Source organism: Aedes albopictus, chromosome 3 (genome assembly GCF_035046485.1).
Source record: "Aedes albopictus strain Foshan chromosome 3, AalbF5, whole genome shotgun sequence".
Classification (NCBI taxonomy): domain Eukaryota; kingdom Metazoa; phylum Arthropoda; class Insecta; order Diptera; family Culicidae; genus Aedes; species Aedes albopictus.
Window position 1 is genome coordinate 179,748,182 of NC_085138.1, and position 21,260 is coordinate 179,769,441.

Below are 21,260 nucleotides of genomic sequence, written 5' to 3' on the forward strand. Positions count from 1 at the left end.
CTCATCGGTCGGTTGGCTGGTGAAGCATACTAACTGGAAACCATTATTTCTCGCTTGCTGCGGTGAGACTGAAGATGCGTAAATGATTCAGTGAATTTATTTTTTGCTCAAAACTTGTAAAAATAATCAATTTATCCATAAAAGAATGATGGATGTGACTATTATAATCGATTTAATTCAAGTTTATGTCATTTGCATTGTAATAACGAGATAAAAATCAAGTATATTTATTGCCGTATACACCAGCGAAGAGAGAGATTCAGAGAGCCGCACGGCGCTGAATCGTCGTTCCTCACTCTCACTCATATTTTTCATTGCTCCCGCTCTCACTTGCTTCTGAAGCATGTTAGCCAATGAAGGCATATTGCTACCGCTTTGGGTTGAAAAGCGCCGGTCAAAGAAGAGCAAATTTTGATTCGTCTGAGGTAAAACGCTTCAATTTTCAAGCGCTGACTACAAATGCTTTCATAGGTATATGCTGGATCACACTGAAAATTCCACCGGTATTTTGTGCAGATTTTCGGAAATCTTCTAGTGTCTTTTGATGGATGGGTTACTCCAGAAATGCTTAAGAAATTTTTGGCGATGAATTAAAAAAAACTGAAATTATGGCAACTTTTATTTGGGCCTGTCCATAAACTACGTAGACTTTAAGGGTGGCGGATTCTGGTCGAAGTCTACGCTCCATACAAATTTCAAGAATTTTATGTGATCAAAAATCTACGAGAAGAGAGGGTGTCTGAGATGGTCAAAAATGAGTCTGCGTGGTTTATGGACAGCGCCTTTGGAGATATGCCACGACGCTTTTATGTTATGTTTATAGGAAATTCAGACAACTACGCACGGAATAAGAATTAGATAAATATCTACATCTAAAAAGAGGATATCAGCAAGAGTATTGCAAGGCTCCTTAAGATTTAACTTGTTCATACATCGAGGTAATTTATGATTCTGGATGGACTTTAGTTATTTGGTCCTTCCTACAACCTGTACTATCGGAACAGTTGCAAAGAAAATAAAAAGCGTTAAATTTTCGATAAAACCAAGTGACTCCTGGCATCGTGTCTTATTTGTCACTAGAGTGTGCTCACTTGGATCAGTTCCACATACGCAGTAAACGTTGCAAGTGCTCCACATACCTAGAGTCCAACCACGCCTTTTTCGGAGTAGGAAAATTGCACTTCCTACACACTTCCAGCGTGCAACAACACATCCAACGTTGAGCGGGTCCAATCGATCGCGAGATCCGATCGAGATGCGGGCCGCCACACACTATTGCCATCCAATGCGCCCATGTCGCGTCGTCGGTAATTGCCGTTGCCACAATTTCACTTTCAAACCTAAACTGGAAACACTTGAGGGCACACACCAGCACCGGGTAGCATAATCTCAAAGGGTAGTCAAGTTTTGTCGTTGCGAGATGGTGTGGTACGGCATAGGGTTAGTGTATAGGATGCCGACAGTGACACCAAATGTGGAATTTAATGGAATTTGGTGAGACTTGATGTGACGCATAAGGGAAATATTTTGTAACTAGAGTGCCGTCTGTGGGAACGGTTGAAGAAACAAAGTTTACTGGAATTCAAACCATATGTTTGCAAAACCTTCAGTATGTGAATTAAATATTAATAATACAAGCTTTATTAAATTAGTAAGTTCTCTTCTACGTATTTGAGATTGGCTTATTCGTCTCATACATCAGTTGAAAGACGAAAGTGGTCCTCCAATTGGGAGTGATAATCAAATTCACATGTTTCCAATTCATCATAAATGTCTGGTTACAGTTGACAGCTGTTTTAAACATTTTGAAGCAGTAAAAATCAATATCAAATTTAGAAAGTGGTTAAGGTTATATTATTTTGAGTACAAATAAGTATTAAAATCGAATATTTTCATCAAACTTGTCGAATTACTAGGTTTGGACTGAAAATGACTTTAACAAAAATAATTAATGATAATACATTCTCCCTTCCAAAAAATCATTTAAAATTCAGCAACACATTAAAATTGAAGTGTAGTATGTATTTCGCAGCAAGGTATGAATCGATATTCGCGTATACAACACGTCACTATTTTCTCCACGATCGAGAGTGTAAAACTATTAAAACCATTCACAGCGCTCATACATAATTTATGCGTCGTAACAGTACACCCTTCTGTCCCTGTCTGTCCATCAACAATCATGACCGACGGCGGTCTTTGGTTACCGTGGTTGGCGACCAAATTGAAATAAGGTTTCCTCTCACGGTTTTCCGCATCAGTAGCAATACCGATGCCTAGTGCATTGCAAACGAAATAGAAACCATCGTGCAAAGAATTATTCAATTTCTAATGCGTATATTGAGAAGGTGGAACCCGTTTGAATACATTCCAAAAAACGCGGGAAAGTTTTGCACTATCCAGATATCACCTTCACTTTGAATCTGAGGTGTTTCCGAATGAAGGCCTTGGTCTCCGAATACATTCACAGTTGGTACGACATGCAATACAAAGCCCAAACGTGAGTAATTTAAATCCCACCCGAATACGCTGACCGCTATACTGAACTGACCCTTCTCTCTTCGTCCAGCAGCGCTAGCGCAGCGTAGCCAATGGAATTCCAGTTTTGTTTTGATTATATCGCTTCGCACAGCGTATGCATGTTTTGCCGGAGCTTTTGTTTTGGTTACCATCTTCTCCTGCAACGGAGTTGGTGTTGGTAATGAATGGGCCCAACAAGAGGGTTCATTCACCATCACCATGACTGCGCGAGGGGTTATGGGCCTGGAACGTACGAAATATGTGCGCAATACTCGGCAGGTAAAGAACTGCAATGAATCATTCAATCGAAAACACTTACCTGAGATTTTCATATGTACTTAACCCTTAAGCCCTTATCCCTTTGTGTCCTGTATGGCTGTTTGAAATCTTCCACTTGATAAAAGTGAACTCAGCCTTCGTCAAACTAATTGCATATCTACTTCTCTATTAGGGAAAATTTGAGTAATAAAGTTTAAAACATCGTTGACATCCTAGAACATCCTGAACATCAATAAGTTTGGAAAACTCTAAATAATTGATACTTTTAATGCTAAATGTTGATTTTGGATATGGTTTACTTACATACGTACATACATACGTAACTTGTTCATATCTTGTGATGCTCAAGGTGTCCCAAACTATTCTGGAATTCAGACCTTCCAATTTACAGGAGTGATGAAACTCCAAAGCCACATATTGTCATTTTTAGGATAATGGAGGTCATCCAAATTAACTTGGAATTCAGAACCTCAAATCAATACTCTTTCCAGTAGTCATGTCCGCTATATTTACAGAATATTATTGCATGATCAACTATGATTACTGCACATGCTTGGAGACTGACAGATATTATTGCATATATTCAAGGTCGTCCAAACTATTCTGGAGTTTAGCTTCTTGGCATCTACAACTGTAACAATATTCACTATAGACTCTAACATCACATATCCAACTATTATCAACGACCTCCTTGAAATTGTAAAAATAATTCCAAAATTATTTTGGGATTATCCGGAAAATCCAAACAACTCCGAAAAGCAGAACTTCCAGTCTACACTCGTAACAGTAGTCATAACCATTTTACGGAGCAAAGATGCATAATCAAGTATAGTTATGGGACCTACTGAAAACTGATTTATATATTATTAGATACTTTTGGCACAGTTCCGAGGTGAACCAGCGTAGGACTGAAAGCCTCGTAAATAAAGCTAATAATAATAACAATAATATTTTTGGGACATTCAGGGTCGTCCAAACCGTCCTGGACCTATGATTACTGGGGCTTTTGGAAATTTAGTAGATATGTGTATATATTTTTAAGCATTCAAGGTCGTCTAAACTGTTCTGAAGATTAGCCATGAACATCTACAGCCGTACAGTAGTTATTTTCGCTACGAATTGTTGTCAAACCATTATCTATTATTACCTTGAAATTGTAGACACCATTCCAAAGTTTGTTCGGGATGTCCTTTAGATCTGAAAACTTTGCTTCTTCAGAAATGTGCTTAGTTTAATAATTACACTAGCTAACAACATTTTTGAACTCGGTAAGCTGATGATCGTTTTTGGTGTAGAATCATGCCATGAGTTCAAAAACGCGAAGGATTAAAATTACAGTAGAGTAATTAGTTTTTTTCTGATAAAAAAAAAATTTCTCCATATATTTTTGAAAATTTTGCTAAAAATTTAAGGAGATCGTCCGTAAAACTCGCCAATATCTCGAATTTCATCAATCTGACGCAAAACCTGCATTTAAATGATCGGATGGTATTATATTCAGCTTTTAATTTATGGAAAAAGATTTAAAATTGGTTGAACAAAACGCAAGATAATTGAATTTTAGTAAATTCCATATTTTAAAAAGTTGTAAAGCTCAATATTGAGCTTAAACTCAAAAAGGGTTCTACTTAAAATTTTTGAAGCACGGTTTCGAAATCAGCGCTAAATTGTGCTTCAAAAATTTTGGGTGTTGGCAGAAGTTTAAGTGAATATGTTGTAATTCTGGCATGTCGTTAGTAAAGAAAGACGTCTAACTTAATTCCTGCATGTTCACTTTTTTAAGAAATGAAATTTTAAAGCTTTTATAAAATCAGGAAAAAGACATTCAGGAGTCCAATCAGTAATCCCACAAACTATATGGTTTTTAAATTCCCTAAACAGTTCTGAAACTGAACTTAGATGTTTTCTGTGCTGGTGCTGTAGATAAGATATTGAGATTTCGAAACTAAATCCATGATTTTTTCGTGACTTTGAATTTCTACCATAATGCCTCACATTTTTCCACAGAATTCTTCCCGGAAGTTTTTCCTTGAATATATCCAAAGCTTTTTTTTCTTTGAGGATTGAAAGAATTTTTTCTGGCTTTCTCCAGTTTTCTCAAATGTCCATACAGAGGTTTATTTTAAGTATTTGCTACTATAAATATTTTTTCGGTATTCCTTCAGAATTTCAAAGAGTTGTTCCTGGGATTTCCACAAGGGTTCCTCCGAGGGTTCCTCCCAGAATTTCTGCAGGAGTTTTTCAAAGGGTCTATGCTGTAGTACCTCTCGGGATTTTTTCCATTAGTTTTCCCGATACGCTTTCAAAGTTTCTCGCTGGATTTCACCCACAGATCGTTCTAAAATTTATACAAATTTTCTTCAGGCATTTCTGTTTACGAAGTAACAGAACAACAGTTTTTCTCGGGATTTTTGCGAGAATTATGTTTACCTTCTTCCAGGGATTTCTTCAAAAGAGTTTCCCAACATTCCTCTTTGAACTCCTCGCGAGATTTCGTCCGTATTTCCTCGGAATTTCTATTAGAAGTTTGCACAGTTCCTTCTTGAATTTCCCTATTTTTTTCATTCGGGGCTACTTCCAGAATTTTTTTTTCAGGATGTCCCAGTTTTTCTCAGGATTTCTTTCAAAGTTTCTCGTTAGATTTCACTTGGATTCCTTCCAATATTTCTCCGGAAATTTCTTACAAAGAGTTTCGTAAGTTATCTCAGGAGACATTCCGAAGAAAAAAAAAAAGAAAATCACAGTAAGAACTAAGGGAGCAACTGCCAAAGAAATTCCAAAAGGAGTATCCATAATCTTGGGACAATTTCCTCTAGAGAGTAACTTAAGAAGAAAGCTCAAGAAAATTTCTTGAAGAAATTACAAGCGAAACTATGGTAGAATGTTTTGAAGGAACTCTTGCAGAAAATTAAAAAAAAAACTCCTTGAGAAATCCCAGGGATAACTCCTGTGGCAACTCTAAGAAATCCTTGGAAGATCTTCAGGAGAAATCCCAAGAGAAGCATTGGAAGGAATCGCGGGAAATCTTCAACTCCAGAAGAAACTGTGCGATATATCTCGAACGAAGCTCATGTGAAGATCTCGGGGAAAATCTTACCCCGGAAAAATCCTACACCCTTAAATGAAACAACACAGCGCACGAGTACCTTTCACGCAGCGAGCAAAGAGACAAAGGATTTTTCACTCATATCTGTGTACCAGTCGTATAATACAAAAAATGTGCTGATCCGGTGTTACACAAATCTGCGTGTGCTCTGTGCACATCGAGTTCTGCGTGTACGAGGGACTCTGGGAACAATACCGGGATAACCTCTGGAGGAAATTCTGGAAATAAATGTTGTAGAATCCTCGGGAAAAACTTCAGGAGTAATCATTCGGAATTCAGGGATTCAGGATTCAGGGAATTATCAAGGAAGAAGCCCGGAAAGGATTGTTCGAATTTTGGAAAAATGTTGGTACCTGGCAGGTGTGCGGAAAAATCTCTGGAAGGAATTCAACAAGGAATACCAAAAAATGAGGTAAAATTTGCAGCATCTTACCGTGACCGTCGCGTCGACTTGCCAGAAATATCTGCTAGTGTTCAAGGTACTTTTGTAGATAAATACTAGGGTAAATATAAATCTATTTTCAGTGACTCATCGTAAGTCTGCTACCAAGTCCTTCCCGAGGCAGCTGTGGAAACGCAGAGGTATACTCCATGTCTAATAAAAACGGTTGTCAACCCGAGCAGGAACGAATAAGTGACACATAACTGCAGCATACCAAAATCAGGTATCTGTGTGACTCAGATTATCACACAGTATCATACCAAAACAAGGTATTGGTCGGTTACCTAGGTATTGCAAATAACTTATTTTGGTATTTAGTAAGTATTGATAAAATACCTCAACGAGTTATTGGATTGGTGTTGAGGACTGCTTGAGGTATTATTCAATTACGGAAATATTACACTGTTGAAAATGCTTTGACATCCATGTGCACAACAGAACATGTGCTCGATGAACAAATTGAGATTTGAAATTATGAAAAGAAATATTGCTATTTGTATGGAAAAATCGCTGATTATTATTTAGGTATTGCCATACCTGATTTCATTATTTACGTGTTATGCGCAGAATATGCACCAGTTATTATTTTATGTATTTTACCTCTTATGCAGGGCTTCTTCATACCTAATTTAGGTTGTAGGTATTCGGTTTTCCATACCTGAGTTTGGTATTCTTCAGCTATTTTCTCCTGCTCGCGAAAGGGCCCATGTAGCCACAGCCGTAAAGGCGTGGGTTTTCAGCATGAGCATGTTGAGTGTAACGAGTTTGATTCCCGGTCGGTCCAGGAACTTTTCGTAAAGGAAAATTCGTTGACTTCCTTGGGAATAGAGTATATTCGTGGCTGCCACACGATATAGGGTATGTGTTCCATCATTAATCTCACGCTCCCATATTCATCCTATTCGAAAACAAGCGATTACGGCACCGCTTGATTCCGTTCTTTTTGTTTACATGGGTGCTCACTTCTAACAAAAAATACAAAAATAAGAAACAAAACAAACAGCGCTTCAATCCTTTGTTTTTCGTAGGATGAAAATGGGAGCCACATGCTTAAGAAGGGAACCAATACCCTATACAAACAAAAAGGGGCATTGGTAGAGGAAGCTTTCAGTTAATAATTGTGGATGCGCTCGCTCGTAGAACAACCCTAACCGTATTTATTTAACTCGGAAAATTTATTTTTGCTCATTTTTTCATGCAAAAACGATTAGTCTGGAGCTCGGCAAAACATTTTAATTACACATAACTGCTGAGTAGTTCTCGCGCGCCGAAGCCATGCGAAGATTTGTTTATATTTGCATTCCAGTTTCCCATAAAGAGGTAGCTGTTTATCTCGTAATAATCCGCACGCGGAATGCATCAACACATCGCACAAAAGCAGAAATACAGCAATGGTAAAGCAAACATTACGCTCGGTTATGAAAAAAATGGCATACCATGGTGTTCTCAATCATATAAATTTCAGTTAGGAGTAAGTCATTATAGTCGCCTCCTTCTTCACACCATATCATTAGGCGGGATAAGATTGGACGACACCTCTCAATTTGGTGTTGAATCTTCAGCTGACTGAAGTAATCGCGGTGGTGATTTCAACACCCTGGCTCCCACCTCTCCGAATACCTATTCCTCTTCACCCAGTCCAGAGTGATTGAGCCTACTAGCATAAATGTGGCGACACTCGAACGATGGATTGGACTAGCCCGACGCAGCATAGATCGCTTGCAGCAGCAGCAACGTGCGCTTGTGTCGTGCCCGTGCACAGTTACATAAACGCTGCCCACGACGAGAAAGCAGCCCCCAGCCACAGCAGCCACAGTTCATTACATACAGCGGCAGCCAGCCCATACAATCTACATTTTCGTGTAATGCTGCTGCAGCAGTCAGTGGCTTGCTTTCCACTTCCCGCTTATGTTTTATCTTAGCTTACATCAATTTCGAGTTTGGTTATGCTCGGTCATATGCTACTGGTTTCTAAGAGCATAGATTTTTTTTTTGTCATAGCATAAACTGACAGACGGTGGTCTTGGATAATAGTATTAAAAAGGTTCAAGAGCGAATTGGTTAGAGTGAAATAATGGACTTTGTGTAAGTTTCATGCGGTTTACTCTTATGGTTCACTTATTCCGAAATTTCTCTGAAGTTCCTACTGAAGCAGTGCTTGTTTCTTAACTAAGTCTTGTTCTATGAGCACTTTTAAAGTTATTAGCTGAAAGGTTTCTTTGCCAGTTGATTATTTTTTGTATTTGTAAATCGTGTACTCAACATAAAATACATCTTTTTCGTCTTTCCATCTTCTTCTTCACATAACACCCAAGAACTTGAAGGAACCCAAAAGGATTTCCTGTTGTAGGCAGGGATGCCATAGGTACAGATTTATCTGCATTATACAGATTTTTGAGCGTACAGTTGGCGATTTATATGAAATATGAAAGATTTCACCAAAAAATCCTTCTAAGATTCCTGTGAAATTCCAATAAAGTATTCTACAGAAAATCCTTTAGTGATCTTCTTCACGAGTTCCTTCAGAGATGCCTCCAATAACTCTTTCAGAGATTCATTCAGGAGGATTCGGAGATGCCTCTAGGAGTTTCATTATGGATTTTTTTTGAGAAGATCTCTCAAGAACTCCTTTTGGGATTACTCTAGGAGTTTGCTTTCAGATTGAATGCCTCCTGGAGATCCATCAGTGATTCATCCAAATGATCCTTCAGGGATTCCCATAGGAGGTTCTTCAGAGGTTAGTCTAGGAGGTCCTTCCGGGATTCCTTCAGGAATTCCTAGTAGTTCCTCTAGGAATCAGTCCAGGAATTCCTCAAGAGATTTCTCTAGGAGTTCCTTCAGGGATCACTCCAAGAGATCCTTCAGGGGCCACTCCAAGAGTTCATCACTGGTCCCTAGATCAGTTCTCTCTGGGATCTTATTTTTCTTCTTCTAATTCTTCTTCTTCTTCTGTTCCCACTGGAACTTGGCCTTCCTTTCTTCAACTTAGTGTTAATTGAGCCCTTCCGCAGTTATTGCTTGCCATTGCCTGAATTTGTACATTGTGGGGCAAGCACAATGATACACTATGTCCAGAAAGTCGAGAAGATTTCCCCGACCGGAACGGGAATCGAACCCGCCGTCTCCGAATTGGCGATCCAAAGCCTTATCCACTAAGCTAACTGGATCCTTCAGGAATCCCTCCTGAATTCCTTTGAGGATACCTTTTGGAATTCCTACGGAATGTCTCATGGAGACTTTTCCGAGATTATTACAGGAGCTCTTTTCAGGTATTCTGACAAAAAAATCCTTCAGGGATTAATGCAGGAGTTTCTTCGAGGATTCCTGCAGTGTAGTAGTTCTTTCAGAAATTGCTTCAGAAGTTTCTTCAGTAATATCTCCAGTAGTTCCAGAAGGAATAAGGGGTGCCTTCATGTATTTCATCAGGGATTCCTTCAGAAGTTCCCTCAGCTATTCCAACAGAAGTTTCCTTAGGTATTCTTCCAGTATTTCAGAATTTTCTTCAGAGATTTTTTGAGAAGGATCCAGGAATGCCTTCTGGAGATCCATTAGGAATTCGCCTTGATGTTCCTTCAGCAATTCATAAGGAGTTCCTTCAAGGATTGGCCCAGGAGTTGCTTCAGAGATTTCTCCAGAAATTTCAGAGTTCCTCCAGAGATCTCTTCAGGATTTCTTTCAGAGATTCTTACAGGGAAATCCAAGGATTTTTTCCCTCCCCTGTTGGGGAAATTAAGCCACTGCGTCCAATCCAAGGATACCTTCAGGAGTTTTTTTTTTCAGGGTGTTAACGCCAGTTTTAGACAAATGCGACTGTAATTTAGGCTCACAGTTCTATTCGAGTAGATAGTATCCAATTCTTATCAATCCAGTATTCTAATAAGATGAACATAACCGGAAAACCATAGATCATGACCATTTTATGTTACTTCGGTAACATTTCGGGTTTCCCGCCAAACTGTATGACCTTTCAGACTATAAAAGCCTACAAGCTGCCCCAGTAGATTATCAATTAGTTTGTAAATCAGCTATAACTTGACTGTTAATTACTATATATGTGTTTCGTGTATTAAACTGAATTCGTTTCCTGTTCGAGTATTCGTGAAGACGTTACCCTGTGCTCTGTGACCAGCCTGTCCAGCAATCGTAGCAAGGAACCACCAGATTCACGGCATCGACCCTACAGACGTTGGAATGTGCGTCAACACAGGGATTCCAACAAAAGTTCATTCAGGGAATAGTTCAGGAGTTCTTTCGGGGACTCCTTGAGAACCTCCTTTAAGGATTCTTCCAAGAGTTCTTCCAAGGATCGTTCCTGGAGTTCTTTCGGAGATTTATCCATTAGGAGTTACATCAGATAATTCTTCTACAGGAGTTCCTTCAGGGATTCTTCTAGAATTTCCTAAGGACAATACTCGGGCATACCCCCAGAATATCCTTAAAGGATCTCTCATGGAGTTCCTACAAGATTTCTTCCAGGATTTCTTTCAGAGATTTTCCTTTTAAATTCCTCCAGAATTGTTTTCGGGGATTCCTCCTGTAAATCCTTGCTCCTTCCCAGCAAGATTTCATCAGTTTTCTCGTACAATATTTTTTCCTTTTCGATCATTTATTTTGTGTTTCCTTTGAAGATTCTTCGTGGAAATCCTTCGGGGCATCTTCCTGGAATTCCTTCGGCGACTCCTCCTAGAATTCCTTCGGGATTTCTTCTGGTATTCTAATTCTTTCGTGGATTATTTCTGGGATTCCTTCAGCGATCTCTCTAAGGGAAATTTGTGTACCACAAGGGATTTCTGCATTAGTTTCTTCTGAGTTTCATACCGCAGTTCCTCCAAGGATATTTCAGAGTTCATTCAGAGATTCATCCAGGAGTTCCTTCAGGGATTCCACCGATGACGTCGCGGCCGGCGGCCAAAAATGGCCATCACGCCGCCCCCAAGCAACACGCACAGGTCTTCAGCGATATCTTTGAGAATTCCTACAGAAATTTATGTTCTGATGCTTCCAGAGTTTTCTCCAAGGGTTCCTTCAGGAAATCCTTCGGGAAAGCTAACTGGAAATCCTCTAAAAAAGTAGGGAATTTCTAGAAAATTCTAGGATTTCAAAAGAAAAGAAATTTCTTTGCAATTTTAGATTTTCCAGGTAGTATACACCCTGAATTCATGAGGGTTTCATGGTGATTTGAAGGGAACGGATAGTTTATTGGTGGTTCGTGAGGATTTAATAGATTTCTAGGGTTTGGGGTTTGGTAATTATTCATAATATAACGAAAGATCCCCACGTGCCTATGTAGATTCGATGATCTTATTCAAGGGAGTTCTTGGGACCCATGAACAGATGTTTTGTAGTATACACTTTAGTAAAGTGATATAAAATGTCTATTTTACGTTTTGGGCTGTTGCATTTCACGAAGGAAAAACTAAAATAAACGCAAATTGCATAAACTCGTCATAGGCTTGCACCTGCATGACATAAGAGACAATTGAATGACACGAGACTGTACCTTGCCTACTCTCTCTATTAGCGGACCACACCCGCAACCAGACCAGACAAAGTGAAACGCTGGCTCTACCGTCTCAAGAGCCAAATGTACTACAGGATAGGCCCAAATACCTTCCGATGATAATGACTCTAAATGGAACATTGTGTCGTGGTGAGCATAACGGGCAGAAGCAACCCATTGTCATGCCATTAACACCATTCAGCTAGCTGGATTGACATTCGGGTGGTGCCATGTCGTTTCTGTGCCTGCTTTCGATAAACGAAAGACAAATACGTTGAACTTTCTACAAACCGAAGTGCAGTGTGAAATTGAACAAACATGCACCCCATGCTGAACTCAACGACCTATGTAGAGTAAGTACATTATTCGAAGGAGACATGCCGGTGATTCACAATCAGAAAAGGGCTACCTGCTGGCATATGGCTGTGCTGACCTTCTGACCGCCAATCGAACTGACGACGGTTGACGTAACTCAATCTGGTTGTGAATGCAATATCAAAGTACCTGCTACACACACGCGAGTTTACCAATCGAACGGAACAGGTGTGTAATACAGCTCAATCTCAGATCAGCGGCACCGATCATTCAGAGGGACCACTCGCTCGCAGTGCAATGCAATAAATCTAACACATTGGATAACTGACTTCTAGCATCCGAGCAGCAGCAACACCAATAATATTACAACAGTCAGTCCTAGAAACAGATTAATATGTGAACGTTTGAAGCCCAGAAACCGGTTCTGAACGCATCTACGAAGATTGGAGAAAAATCATGACGAGATACCCCTTTGCCTACCAAGTTCGGATGCCGACCGAACCGTAGATTCTTTCTGAAACGGGGTTGATGTAGGTCAGTGGGTAAAGTTTGGAACGTTTGATGGAATAGAATGTATGGCCGTGAGTAAGTTCAATGTTATCGATTGTGGCGATGGAACAGACAGTAGAGCAGTGTCGCGTTTGTCTGTGATTGTTATGTAGATGATATGCATCGTCGTTGTTGGCGGTTACAATTTACGGTAAAATGATATAATCATTGATGCATTGGTACACCCGATATTGTTTGTTTCGAATTCTTTGTGGAGTCTCATAGCCATGAGATTAGGAGGGACACAAAGCTTAAATCGCACCATGTTATGGGGTGAGGGCTCGATTCCCGCTCCAGGCGATGAAACTTTTCTCGAGAATTGTTTCTTCTTCGTATTCACTGGTGCATGATCCGTGTGTCCGTTGTCTAGTGTTAAGTTTCGTTCAGTCTATACAGCCGCTGGCTGAAGACGGTATCCGTATCTTTTCTTTACTGTTAGTTGACCTACTGCTACTATTAGGTTAAGACAACATTCCCGAAATGTCCAAAATAATAGTAATACTTCAATAGTTTAATTATGTACCAAATTGTATAAGATACACACGAAAATGTGTATAGAAATAAAACGTTTGGAAAGATATCCGACTGGACCATGAATTCAATAGGTCAATCAATGACTTTATTCATTACAAACACTTATTCCCCTAATCATAACAATAATACTTTGGGAACGACATTGAATCCAGCAACGCAGAACGCCAGTTACAACTAAAAAGGGCAAATTAATAAGCATGATATTGAAAATACATTAAACAATAGCATCAAAGTACAATGCCAAGAATTAATTTCAGCGGATCGAAAAAAGTTTAACTACAATGTTGCCAATTGTTTTAGGTTCCTTTCCGACATCAACCTTCTGTGATTTAAACATGAACATAGGTATGGCTGCTTTAAGCGAAACATAATAACCAACCGCCAAACAAAGCTAATTCAATTAGGCACCCCCCAAAACGTAATATTATGTGAGCCACAAAACACTTAACTCAATCCAGCCCTTAAAACCCCACCCAATTTTTGGAAGCAACACGATAAAATTAGCCCTGAAAATCAGCAAATTGACTTAACTACATCAGTTCGGCCCAGGCGAAGCACCGTGAGACGACACCAATTTGCGTGGTAATCACCGAATGAATGATGACAACAATAAGCAATTAGATAAAACGTCTTACGTATTTACTGGCTAATTTGCATGTGAATGTCACAAGTATCCAACTGCTAACGTTCTGTTGTTACGTCTCAATTCTAGTAAATTCCCTAGTGAAATCTAATCTTATTTCATCTATTTTGTACCGTTCCCGTGTAGAAATTTCCCGCCTTACCATGGCCAGCAACGATCAGGGTGGAACCGATCAAACCGATCGAGGTCTCCGGAAGGAATACTTTGGCAATGGCGGAGGATTCGGACGGTTTCTACCTCCAGTATTCAAACTGCTTGAGTTGGTAAGTTAGTAAGTTTAAGCGGAACGTAACCCGCGTTATGTCTGGTGGGTTCCCATAATCTGCCACTTCTTCCACTACCTTGGACCGCACTAGTTTCATTTCGTGCACCATTCAGGTGTTTGTCGAAGTACAACTTCCTCCTTTCAATCATATCACACGTTGGACCATCAAAATGCTTTCATCTTTCAACTCGCTGAACGAAACCTCTATGGATAGGTCTGCCAAACCTTATGCACAACGGGATTTCTCCAGAGGATCTACTGGAAATTGCTCCAGGGGAACAACCAATAACCGGGAATTCCTGTAGAAGTCCCACCGGGAATCCCTCTGCTAGGAGTTTCCAGGAGGAACTATACAAGGAATTTCAAGTAAATCAGCTATAGGAAATCTTTACGAATCTTCTGGAAATTCCTCTAAGAGTTTCTCGAAGATGCTATTGAAGGGATTGCAGGTTGATCTGCTATAGGATTTTTTTTCACGAAACTCCTGGAAAACTTATGAAAGTTTTGGTGGAACACTTGAAGGAATTCCCGAACGATCGCCTGTAGAAATTTTCTGGGAAACTACTATGCGAAATTCCAGAGGAGCTATTGAAGAAACTCTTGCTTGAGAGATTCATGGTAGAAATCTTAGAAGAATTCCCGCTTGAAAATTTCCAGGAGGAACTTCTGAAGGGTTTTTGGATGTAAATACTAGAAAATTTTTTGGTGAAAGTCCTACAAGAATTCCCTTTTGAGCACCCAGAATAACTTCTAGAAGATTTTATAGTGGCACTCCTGGAAGGGAGGTATTCCAGTTCTCTAAAGAAATTCTCGGTGGAAGTCCTTATAGAATTCCCGGTGGATTCACGAAGAAACTGTCTTGTGTATTGAAGCTCCTACATGTATTCACAGAAGAACTCTAAAAGAATATCCTGTGGAGATCCTGAAGAAATTCCCGGTGAAACTCTTGGAGGAAGCCCCGGAACTCACTAAAAGAGCAATACCCTGTGTTATTTCTAGAGGATTTCCTGATGAAGCTTTTAGGAAAGTTCCCGGTGACTTTCCTACAAGAATTTCTGGTAGATTTCATAGAGAAATTCTCGATACTTGTGCAGGGATTTTACGATTAAATATCCGTTGGAGCTCCTGATAAAATTGACGTTGCATCTGTAGAGAAATTTCCTGTTGAACTGCTAGGGGATTTCCCGTGGAAATTATGGAGTAATTTTCGGTAGCCAATCTAGAAGAATTCCCATTGAAACTCCTACAGGAATGCCAAGCGGAATTCCTTCACCAATTTCCAGTGGAACTAATACGAGAATTTATTGCTGAACTCCTGTTGGAATACGCCATGAAACTTTTACAGGGATTCTTGGTATCTTCTGCGGGAATTGCCGATCGAATCCCTTCCGGTGGAACCCTTAGAAGATTTTCCGATAACATTCTTACGGAAATTCTACAACAATTTTTGGTATAACTTATAAAGGAATTCCCTATGGGCAACATTTCTATTTTGTGAAAACATAGGCGAGTAGCCTTGAGTCGTTGTCAACAGCGAGCGAAAAGTCTCTTTCCACCGCAGCATCTGTGCAAAAGCCCGAACGAATAGCACATGATTGGGTTCGACACCGACCAGCGATGATGTTGGTAGGGTTTTTGACCCCATTCCCGGCACCACATGTAAACAAAATTGTTTATTACCTAAATTCACAACGAAACGACCGTTTCGTTCACTTCTTTCATCTGTATCAGATACCTAATTGCGTGAACTTGTTGTTAACAGTGATTGTTGTGAAGATTGTGTGCCGGAAAGTTTGAACGAGTTTACTGCACCTAGTCTAGCGCCAATTCCCGACACCAGTGCCGAACTTCCAGCAAAATCAAATGGGAAATCACTTCGGCACCCATCTTTGTGCTGACGAAGTGCACTCGCCTGCATGTGATAGTTGTTTTGAGCACTTGTGCGACTTCAGAATGAACGTGTACCTCGTTGACTGTGGATCGCGTTGCGGAAACGTTGACGCTGGTGCCCAAGTAGTTCGAAACCCTACTACTTTGATGTTTGCGGCCACCAATGGATCACTACACGCTCCCGTCAGAATACCCATTTTTTCATTGCTATCTCTGTCGCTCTTCAAGAGGCCCCATTTAAAAATACCCATTTATAAGTTGGGCCGCCCAACTTGAAAATGGGTATTTTTAAATGGGGCCTCTTGAAGATCGACAGAGATAGCAATGAAAAAATGGGTATTCTGACGGGAGCGTGTAAAATAACTGAAACGGCCGTTATGGAATGAACAGATAGCGCCACCGTAGCCTTGTGTGTTTGACATAACTTGACTGCTGTCGCAATGTTTATTTCCATTTACAGTGGTGCCTTTGTTTACATGCGGCGAACAATGTTTGCTTCATTGATCCATTCTCTGGAAATTCCCGGAGAAACTATTGAAGGAATGCCAGGTTGATCAACTATAGGAAATCACCACAAAACTCCTGGAAAACTCATGAAAAAAGTTCCGGTGGAACTCTTGAAAGGATTTTGGACGATCGCCTTAAAAATTTCATGAGAAACTTATGAACGGAATCCCAGAGGATCTATTGGAAAATTCCTGCTAAAGAGATTCGTGATAGAAACCTTGTAAGAATTCCCGGCAAAAGTCCTTAAATATATCCAGAAGGAATTCCTAAACGGTTTCCCCATGTAAATCCTAGATAAACTTTCAGCGGAAGTCCTACAAGAATTCCTGAGCACCCACAGAAACCCACGACGAAACTTCTACAAGATTTTTTAGATGCGCTTCTGGAAGGGAGGTAATCCAGCTATAAATGCTAAAGCAATTTCAAATGGAACTCTCTAAAGAAAGGGCAAGTCCTAATAGAGTTACCGGTGGATTCATGAAGAGTTTATGTATTGAACCTCCCACACGTTTTAACAGAGGATCTACCACAAGACTTTCCGGTGGAGCTCCTGAAGGAATTTCAGGAGAAGCCTCGAAACTTTCTAAAAGAGCAATAATCTTTGCAATTTGTAGAGGAACTGTTGGTGAAACTTTTAGAAAAGTTCCCGGTCAAACTTCTACAAGAATTTCCGGTAGATTTCAGAGAGGAATTCCCGATAGGTACTTCTGCAAGAATTTGCGATGGAATCCCCGTTGGAACTCCTATAGAAATTTCCAGCCGAACTGCTAGAGAAAATTGCAGTGGAACTTTTTGAGGAATTCTCGGCAGACCTTCTATAAGAATTCCCATTAGAATTTCTACATGAATTCCTAGCGGAACTTCTTCGTCAATTCCCAATGGAACTCATACGGAAATTTATGATGATACTTCAGCTGGAATACGCGATAAAACATTTACATGTATTATTGGTATCTGGGGTAGGGGTCTCCAGCTAGCCTAGTGGTTAAGGCTATGGATCGCCAATCCGGAGACGGCGGATTCGATTCCCGTTCCAGTCGGGAAAACTTTCTCGACTCCCTGGACATAGTGTATCATTGTGCTTGCCTCACATTATACAAATTCATGCAATGGCAGGTAAAGAAAGCCATTAAATTAATAACCGTGGAAGTGCTCGAAGAACACTAAGTTGGAGCGAGGCAGGCCAAGTCCCAGTGGGACCGTATAGCCATAAAGAAGAAGAAGAAGATGGTATCTCCTGCGGGAATACCGGATCAAACTCTTTCTGCTGAAACTACTAGGAGAATTCTAGAACGTTTTTGATAAAGCTTATAAGCTTAAGAAATTCTTTGTGGAACACTTACAATATTTTCCGGTCAAACTCCTAGAGGAATAATCGGTGGAACAGCTAGAGAAATTCTCTTTGGAACTCCTAAAGAAGTTCCCGGTGAAAGTACTGGAGGAATTTCCAATCGAACTCCTAGAGAAATTCCCGGTAGAACTTCGAGACGAATCTCCAGCAGATCTTTCAAAGGAATTCCTGGCGGAAAGAAACTCTCCTCGGAACCCTTTAGAGAAATTTCCGGTGGAACTCCTGGATGAATCCCCGTTTGAACTTCGAGAAGAATCCCCAGTGGAAGATTCGAATAAATTAACGGTGAACCTTTTAGGGAATTTCGCGAGGGATCTCCTAGAGAATTTTCCTGTGGCACTCATAGAGATTGATTGATTTGTCTTTATTAAAGAGATTTTCAGCCCTTGGCTGGTTCGTCTCTCACTCATAGAGAAATCATTTCATGAATTGACTAACAAACGATAAACTACAACGATCGACGCGGCATCATCTTTCGAATAGTGGAGGGTGTAGGTACCTTTTTCGCGGTGTTGTCGCAGTTGTCTGCGGAAGAATTTCCGGAGGAACCTCTAGAGGCATTGTCGGTGGAACTCCTAGATGAGTTTCCCATGGCTCTCCTAGAGGAATTTTCGGTGTATTTTCTAGAAAAAAAAATCCCGATGAAATTACTAAAAAAATTCTTGATGGGACTCCTGCGGGAATTTGCGTTGGTACTCATGTAAAAACTCGAGATGGAACTCCTCTAGGGATTCCTGTTATAACTCCTGCTGGAAGATGGATCAGAACTCCAGAAATTTCCGGTGGAATTCTTTGAGAATTTTTCGTTGGATTTCCTACAGGAATTTCTGGTAAAATTGCTAGACCTCCTGCGAGAATTCGCGAAAGTACCCCTAAAGGTATTTCCGGTAATACTTTTTGCACCCGATAGAACGTAAGCGAGAATTTGCGATTCCTGGAAGAATACCTGGTGGAACTACTGGAAGAATTCTTTGTGGAACACTTTGAGAAGTTCTCAATTGAACTTCTGTAGGAATTCCCGATGAAACTGTTAAAGGAAATATCGGTGGAGCTCCTGCGGGAATTCCCAGTGGAACATCTAGGGCAGTGTTTCCCAAACTTTTAAGAGGTATCGCCCCCTTGGAGCTTGAGAAAAAATTTTTCGCCCCCCAAAATGAGATATATTATTTTTATGAAAAAAGGCTGAAACTTAGTTGAGCTGAATGGTGAAAATGGTGAAAAAATTTGTTCTACGCATATGGTCAAATCTCAACCGTTACGTAGTTATTGAACTCCCCATGTTTTTGACTCTTATTGCCTTAACTGACTATAACTTTGAAATAGTCAAACTTATCGCAGTTTTTTTTACCCTTATTCGAAAGATTATTGAATTTTCTATCAAATGGCATCTTTCAACCGATTGGTTTAGTTAAATAACTAAGTTTTCTAGAGCAAATAGCTTAAAAGTTGTGTGTTTTCATTTGTTTTTGGCAATTATCTTTGAAAAATGCGTAATAAATTAAAATTCTTTCTTTGGCAAAGTTGTGGCCCCTTTTTTACTTTACAATTCGTTCTTTGACATCAAACTTCTATCTCTTATCGTTTTCTTGCAATTCCGATTTAAACGTCACATTTCAGATCATAAATTTGCAATCGTCATGGTAAGCACCTTTTTGCGCACTGTGTCGCACATTTAAATCAAAATTGCAAGAAAACGATAAGAGTTAGAAGTTTGGCGTCAAAGGACGAATTGTAGAGTGGAATAGGGGCCACAACTTTGCCAAAGAAAGAATTTTAATTTGTTACGCATGTTTCAAAGATAATTGACATAAACAAATTAAAATACGCTATTTTTAGCTATTTTGCTCTAGAAAACTTAGTTATTTAACTAAACCAATCGATTCAAAGATGCCATTTGATAGAAAATTCAATAATCTTTCAAATGAGGGTATAAAAACTGCGATAAGTTTGACCATTTTAAAGTTATAGCCAGTTAAGGCAATAAGAGTCAAAAACATGGGGAGCTCAATAACTACGTAACGGTTGAGATTTGACCATATGCGTAGAACAAATTTTTTCACCATTTATGGTCCTCTATCACCCTTTAAAAAGTTTGCACTCAGGAACCTAACACCCTGAAAAAAATTAAAATAGCTACTAGTAATAAGTTTGAAATTTTCAAACAATGTGTGATAGCTCCCATCCAAAACGTGTTCTGAAATTCGTCTGAAACATCATGATTTTCATTGAAAATTCCATGCAAAAAAGCGCACATGAATTAAAAACAAAACTTTCTCATCAAGTAAAAAACTGTTCTTCTCATAATCTCTTATAAAAGTTTCTTCATAGTTTCCTAACATGTATAATATTAGATCTCCATAATTCCTAGGAATTATTTAGGAAATTCATATAGCAGGCTTATTTGTGTTTTTTTTTCTTGGAATTTTGACGAAAAGTCCTCATAAACATAAAAACAAATTCTGTAAAATGTAGTCGATCTCAAACCAGACATTTTTCAATAATCCTAGAAACAACAAAATTTGAAATGTTGGGGATTTTTTATGATTCAGTTGACATTCTGGACTAGTATTTCATTACTTTTGATTTTTTTCATTTATTCAAAAAATCACCCCCTTTTTTAGTATTTTCGCCCCCCAATTTTGGTTTTTCACATTTTCGCCCCCTTCGGCCTGATTTTCGCCCCCTGGGGGGCGATTTCGCCCACTTTGGGAATCACCGATCTAGGGGAATAATAGGTGGAACTCCTTGAGAAATTCTCTTTTGAACTTCTAGAGGAAGTACTGGTGGAAGTGCTGGAAGAATCCAGCTTTTCACCAGAATTCCTAGTGAAATTCTGATAATTTTATTTATTTATGCTTCAGTACAGGAATCCTCCTTTCTTCATTCTATAGATATTTCACCGGGTAATTAAATTTTGACCTATCTTTCTTAATTAATCGATGTAATTTCTTTGGAATACCTAAACGATTCTTCTCTTTGAAACACCTAACGAAATTTCTGATGGAAGTGCTAGAGGAACTATCGGTGGAGCTCCTGCCGGAATGATCAGTAGAATACCTGGTGGAATAGTTGGGAGCTCCTAGAGAAATCCTCGATGAAATCCAAACATAAATTTCCGTTAGAACTCCAAGAGGAATGCTATGTGGAACTCCTAGGGAAATTTTCTTTGGAACCTGGAGGAACTGCTACTGTTACAGGCATTTCCAACGGAATTATTAGAGGAATTTTCGATGGAACATGCGATGTATCTAATGTGGGAATTTTCAGTGAAATATCCGGTGAAACTTCTAGAAAAATCCCTAGTGTGGAACACATTGGCGCATCTAGGATTGTTTCTCAGGGGGTGCTTAGGGGGTACC

The 21,260-nt window shown here is 39.6% G+C and overlaps 2 protein-coding genes across 3 annotated transcripts in view; one reads left to right on the forward strand and one right to left on the reverse strand.

The window, feature by feature from the left end:
* The window catches only part of LOC109413060 (kinesin-like protein KIF3A), a 62,992-nt gene that overhangs the window by 23,104 nt on the left and 18,628 nt on the right, over positions 1-21,260 (reverse strand). The window lies entirely within an intron of this gene.
* LOC109413056 (uncharacterized) overlaps positions 1-21,260 on the forward strand; it is a 36,020-nt gene that overhangs the window by 9,560 nt on the left and 5,200 nt on the right. The window contains exons 2-3 of one of the 2 annotated variants that reach the window (XM_062855590.1): positions 13,546-13,590; positions 14,015-14,151. In XM_062855590.1, coding sequence (XP_062711574.1) covers positions 13,581-13,590; positions 14,015-14,151 — 147 coding nt within the window. In that variant the 5' untranslated portion in view covers positions 13,546-13,580. The remainder of the gene's footprint in view (positions 1-13,545; positions 13,591-14,014; positions 14,152-21,260) is intronic. The other variant, XM_062855591.1, reaches the window with a different exon arrangement.